The 6,756-nt window shown below is 35.9% G+C and overlaps 1 protein-coding gene across 1 annotated transcript in view; it reads left to right on the plus strand.

Moving 5' to 3' along the window:
• SMYD3 (SET and MYND domain containing 3) overlaps positions 1-5,579 on the plus strand; it is a 105,637-nt gene extending 100,058 nt beyond the window's left edge. Inside the window, exon 6 of the mRNA XM_027899162.1 lies at positions 5,467-5,579. Within this exon, the coding sequence (XP_027754963.1) occupies positions 5,467-5,529 (63 nt within the window). The 3' untranslated portion in view covers positions 5,530-5,579. The remainder of the gene's footprint in view (positions 1-5,466) is intronic.
• The last annotated feature ends 1,177 nt before the right edge of the window (positions 5,580-6,756 follow it).

Raw genomic sequence — 6,756 nt, forward strand, 5'->3', positions numbered from 1 at the left:
TTTTTTTTTTTTTTTTTTTTTTTTTTGCCTTTCCCCAATCTATTTGGCTTGCTGATGCCTCCCAGGAATATTTAGCCTTTCAAAAAGTTTGAGCATAAAATATATATGCAGATGTTTGTTTTTGTATGTTTTAAATTAGATGTGTACGGTATTTAGTATTCAGATGCAATAGTTGGTTTTGGGCGTGTAAAATTTAATTATAAGGCAGATTGTACTTGTCTTCAAAAATTGAGTACAAACCAAAAATCTACTGTGTTTCTTTTCTTCTCCTACAATAATTATTGCAATAAAAATTCAAATTCATAGAATATTTGTCACGCAAACAACTGTTCTTGAAGTTATAATTCATAAATAAGGACAGCAATTAAATTCCAAACAGCCTCTTGGCAAATGCAACAAAAGGCAAAATGATCTAGTTTTGTAATGGGGAGTCTGTTGCCCTCCAAGACAAGCTTAAGAAGAGATAATGTGCATATGGGACTGATACAGAGGTCACATAAGGAGGAATCTTTTAATTTAATTAAAAGCATAATTAATCCTAGAAAGATTGTGTAACTCTCTATGGTTGGATTTTATGGGTCTGCACTGTTTGCAAGCCAAAAAGTAAATGAATTTTTGACATTTAAAGATGAGAAAGTATCACTTTTTTTGCCAAGAAACTTATCTGATGGAGAAAGAATTAGCAAAATAATAAATGTCAATTTGCTGGCAAACACAAAATAGGCAATGCAACCCTTTGCCTCTTACAGTGAAAAGATAATGATAAAACCAGCTTTTTTCCCCACAATGACTTGTTCTAATAAGTTCTGCCTCTAGGATTTTTCATAGAAGAGTATTACATGTTTCTGTATTTGTAAAAGGCACTGTGTTTCAGTGGCTATATAAGGGTTGAAGCATGCATCTTAAAACATGATATAACAAGAACTTAACAAAATAATGTTTGCATTATGATACTGCCTTGCATTTTCTGAGAACCACCCGAACAATATAATACGTTTAACAGAAACAATTGCCTATGATGAAGTGACATTTCTTTTGCTTGATGAATCTTCATTTTATCAACTGTTAATGAACCTCAATCTGCACTTCTCCAGCTGAGAAGAGAGAAGGGATTTGTTGTTTTACATGGCTGGAACACCTTAGCTACTGTCATGCTACTGGTTCAGCATTTCTTGTAATTGGTCTGATAGCACAGGGTCATCCTTTATGAAGCTGCTCTTCATCACCTCTGTCTTGCTAGAATGACGTTCATTTATCTATCTATCATAAAATTACTGGACCAGCAGTCTGAGACACTGATGGCTTATTTCAATATACAGCCATCCTGAGATGTAATGAATTTTATTTCCTGAATTTCTCAGATGCAGGAATACTGAAATAATGATTAGCAAAATCGGGATGGTGCACATTTGTTTTTTATTCGGTAACTTTTTAGGAATGGTATTTACATATTTTGCTATAATGAATGGAAGAAAGTTGTTTTTTCATGTTCTAATGTTGCATCCTGATTGCTCAGAAAAGTATCAGTTGAAATTGATGCTGGACACTAATAGATATTAAGACTGTTCAGAGTAATTTACCAGGACTATAAAACAGACTCAGGAATCCAGTCTTTAACAGCATCCTTAACTTGTTAGCATGACTCCACAGTAACATTGGCTTTTGTGTCAAGTCACCAGTATTAAGCCTGGGTTCCTGGTATGGGGTGAATTCACTAAAGGAAAGGACAAGTTCCTCATGGGCCCTGAACTGATAGAATTGGGTGGCCTCTTCTCTTCCCTCACATTGTGTTATGTGCTTTTCCAACTAAAAGAAATTATTCTAAGCTTCTCAGGTCAACAAAAAAATGTGTTTCTCTTCTGCATCACCCCTTTTCAGGATTTTCTGACTGGTTGCTCTGAGTTTTTGCATTTGCAATTTTTATTCTGTGTCCAAGTATAATCTTGTATTGAAAATCATAGACACTCTCCATGGTCTATAGTAACCGAAGCTATTGCAGATTCCTCAGTCACTGTTTACAGCATATAACAGTTTACAAGAAATGAAGCTATAGTGTGGTTAAGTCAGTTCATCTGCTCATCTGTTTTGGGCAATATTGAAAGTATATGTAAGCGGTTGCAGAGCCTGGTTAGACCCTAGTAGACCATAGGATCTTATAAAAATTGATATGTTGGTACGTTTGCATAATCTTGCATATAAAACATGTAGTAAAGAGAAAGATTGATAGATCATAGTAAAACAAGAAGCCTAATGATTTTCTTCCAAGTACCAACAAGTGTGTAGTAAAGAAGGGCTGCTTGGTCATGTCAATGCTTCTCTTTCCTCTGTCAGGTTCACGTTCAGTTGACATTTGCTCCTGCATGCTTACTTGTTATATTCCACTTGAACACCTCTTTCTTCACTAATTAAGTGGGAAGAGGAGGAGCTCCCTCAGGTATAGGAAAGAGAAAGGAATCAGAAGCTGTGCTTTGCTTTTAAGGGAAGCAGGAGCATAGCCTCTTTTGGTAACTGTTGGTTTCACAACAACCATCACGCAGAAGGAATGCAGATCAGTTACCTCAATATGCCTGTAATTTCTTCTCATTCAAAGGAGTCCAAAGGGATACAGAACTAGATGCTCCCTTGTATATTTTGCCAAACCCAAATATAAAATATTATAGCACAGGCTTAGAAGTGAACTAATTACAATTTGAGAAAAGAATGCAAGAATAAATTGTGGGGGGTTGTTTGGTGGTGTTTTTTTTTTTTTTTTTTTTTTTTTTTAACTTGCCTTTTGCTCTTCAGGTTTTGGGGTTTTTTTGAATCTGCCTACAGTGGACTTTAGCTGACCTTCCTCAGTCCCTTTTCCCACCTCTTCTTTTTTTCATTCCCACCTCATATCTGGGGGTTGAAAATGAGTCTGTGTATTCAACATGCCACAAAACTTGTGTACACGTTTCTGTGTCAGGAGAGAGTTTGGAAGAAAATAAGGAATGATTATGTTGTGTTATAAAATGGAGCCCGGAATTTTGCACAGCAAAGCAATTTCAGTACACAGGAAGATCACAAGTGTCACATTCGCTGAGGTGCTGCAACCCAGGCTGGTCTTCAAACAGATTGTATGAGCTACAATATTTGTAGTACATGCATGAATATTTTTTAAGGTCAGGCAGCAAAGCAGGAGGAGATCACATTGAAGTGAAGACCAGTAACAACCAAAGAGAGAAGGATTTGACTAAGTATTTGAAAGCGTTGCTTTCTAGGTAAAGAAGAGACCATTTAAATGATAGGTGACTGTTGTAGGGGAAACACAAAATAATAAACAGGCTAAGGAGAGAAAAGAAAAAGCAGAGCATAGCGTGCAAAAAATGGGTTGTAAGAAGAGCTATCCAAGTTACAGGTTATGATTAAGGGTGTTAGAAAATAAAAGACAGGAAACAAGAAAGGGTACTAGATGAGGTGATGAAACTGAGAAGGTGGCAAGGGCTGAGGAGAAATATGATGTAGCTCTAACAAGAGAGGTTGTGAAAATAAGACAGATGTTCCTTGGTGGTTTCACATGGAAGTGGTAGGATTGCTTAGTAGATTTCTGTGTTAGGCCATTCTTTTCCAAACTCAATTTACTTACACACTCAATTTACTTGCTATGTAGCGTGTGTTCTGTCAGCATGGTTTGAGTTCTAAAAATGCAATGCCTTGATGCACTTAGAAATGCTATTGAAAATCCTTAAAAAAGTCTATTTGAAGGCTGAGAAAAACTTAAAGCTCAAAAGCACATTTTAAAGTGTAAAAATGAACTTTGCTTGTAAAATATGTGAGGAGAGCCATTTTTAAAATCTCTATGCTTTCTTTGAGCTTCATCTTTGTTCTGCCTTTATGAATTCAGATCCCTCGTGTCCTTTCCTCCTTCCCCTATTTGGCTTGCCTCTTGATTGTTTCACAATTTATCTTTGCTGCCCAGGGAATCCAACTGTCTGGGGCTGGTGACTTTATCCTGCCTTGGTGTCAAGGTCAAAATCTTTTAATTTTACAGGTAGAGTGGGTATCGTGACCTCAGGGTCTCCTGCTGTACATTTAAATCCTGTCAGTGTTCTCAGAATGACAATGTCTGAGGTTTATGTCTGTCAGCTGCTTTATTGGGCTCTTTGGTGATATTTTTTGTCTAATTTCTCTTGGCAAGAATATAACTATTTTCTTGTTAACACTGAGAGTCTGTGACATTAAAGACCCTCAGATAAAAAAAATGCTTAACATTCTTATTACAGTTAAACTGAAGAGTATATTTACAGAAGGTGAAAACAATTTTGGCAACATAATAGAGATAACTTTGCTCTTCTACATTTTCTGCATCTTATCTTTAATCAATAGTTATGCTAAGGTGTCTTGTATATATTTCCATTCATGGAAAAGTCATTGCAATAGAGAAGAATTCACACTATATTTTGCATCTACAAGGTTTGGGATTTTAACAGGAGATTGAGTTTCCTTCAGTCCATTTTTGCCAGTATAGAGTACCTATGCTTTGTGATTGGATTCACCCATCTTTCAGCAATGAGGTGTAGTAGGAATGTAGACTGAAACACACGATCTCCTGTGTGTTTTCAGTATTGCTTGGATGTTAGCAATGATTCTGATCAGTATGAATTCACTGGAACAAATGCAACAGCTCTTTTGCTCTAACATATTAACATACTTCTATGTTATCAAAAACTAGAAGGTAAGTAAACTAAAGAAAGTCACGTGAAAAGCCAGTTACTCCAAAAGTGGCAAATATATTTTCAGTCATGTATCGAAGTTGAGAGGCTAATGTGTATTTGGAGCAAAACTAGAAGATTTTTCAGCTAAAACAAGTTGTTACTGAAATAATTTATTTTGACATTTCTTCCAAGTCTTATAGGTTTGGTTTCTTGTTAACTATTTTTTAGACACATTTAACAGGTTCAATCATTGCTTTAACATGTAGAAGTGTTACAGTAAGCCTGCAAAAAACAAGATTCTTTTTTATCTTTATGGTCAAAAGAAAATATTCCTGTCCACCCTGAACATTTTTGAGATACTCTTGCCTAAATATTTCACTTCTCTCCACTTCTAGTCTCTGAACACTTTCCCCAAAATAGAAGGCCTAAATCTAACAGTCTACTTGGAAAATTTCAGCCAAAACAGATGACTGATATGGAAGAATAATGAGCCTCATAGCTTCAGTGGCCTCAGATCTATAGCTGCTGAAAAACCTTTCCTTTATCCATTCCCAAACTAATTTTTTTCTATTAAGCAAAAGAAAAGAAAACTTACAGATTTCTTAAAATTGGCTTGATAGTTACATTGTTGATACGCTGTTTGAACTGCAAGAAAGCAGTTATTTATCCATTACATGCAGTTTAAAAATCTACATTAGCAATTTATATGTGCCAGTTGACTGAATATTTTGAAATACTGCCCTCAAATTTGCATATAATAATGTCTCTTTTTCATCCTCTCTGCTCATAGTTTGTGAATACCAGACTGACGTGCTTGTGGAAACTAAACAAACTTCCACAGGCAGCATTATGAATTCACAGATCAGCCTTTTCCATTAGAAAGAAAACAAAAGGAACCCCCCTAAAACCCGATTCTCTTATTAGATTTGGTCTGTTGAAGACTTAATCTTTGGTATTGAAAGGAGATGTAGCAGTCATCATGCCAGATGAACATGGGAAACTGTAATTCTGAGAAAGCTGAAAAAGACTATTTGAAACAGGATCTGTGCATCCATAAAAACCCCAAATTCTGATACCTTATTCAGTTGAGTACCTGTGTTGACTTTTAAAGAGTGTGGCATGTTATTTCTGGTAAATTTTTTTTTATGTCTGCTCAGTTTTTAATAAGATAGATTACTCATGCTGTATGTGCAAATTGTGGTCGTACTCAGTGGTCTAGACATATGGGCATTTGTGTTGACTAAGCTGTTTTGTCAACTCATATCAACTCTGTCAGCAAAAAGTTTACATATTTTTATTGTGGTAGTATTCCAAGTTTCTCAGCATTCATCTACTTTTCTAATCAACTGTAAAGAAGATTGCTACAGTTTTTGAAGAATTATTATTTATTCATCTTCATTTAGGAAATTACCTTATCTGAAACTGGGCTGAAGTCGACATATAAATGAGCATCAAAACCCAGATGATAAAGAGAACCAGATGCAGGGAGCCTCCTACACTCCTAATGGCCTCCAAATGTGGGGTCTAGTACTTCTGGCTAAATGCAAGTCACAAATGAGGCTTTCACCACTGCTGTGAACAAGTAAATACCATTTACATAACAAAACATTGAATTTCAGTTACAAATTTTATGTAACTGTATTTCATATGTATTCAGAGGTAGAGACAAACAGCATTGTTTATTAAGAAACTGTGTAAAATACACAGTTTGCAAATAGTGCACTTCCAAATGCGTAGTGGGGAGTACTCTACTTGCTTTGTCTTCATTTAAAATAACCTTGATTGACTTAAATTTGCTTGATGCCTTAAGCGAAATTAACCTTTTTGAAGAGACGACTGAGTGTTTTGGTACATTGTTTTGCAGGCAGCTTTGAATGTGCTCCTGTAAAGCTCTCAGGTAATCAAATGGGGCTCTTTGACCAGCACCATTAGAATGGAAGTGAACCTGAGCTGTTCCCCGAGGATGGCTGGTTAGCTGGGACTCGGTGCCTGGCTTTTGAGTCAGAATACGAGTTTTGTGTTTGCTTTCAAAACATGGTTATTCTTTTTGAGAAATAGGGTTTATCTATTTCAGCAAGGT

The sequence above is a fragment of the Empidonax traillii genome, unplaced genomic scaffold, assembly GCF_003031625.1.
Source record: "Empidonax traillii isolate 1590-97213 ecotype Southwest subspecies unplaced genomic scaffold, ASM303162v1 scaffold648:size464035, whole genome shotgun sequence".
Lineage (NCBI taxonomy): Eukaryota > Metazoa > Chordata > Aves > Passeriformes > Tyrannidae > Empidonax > Empidonax traillii.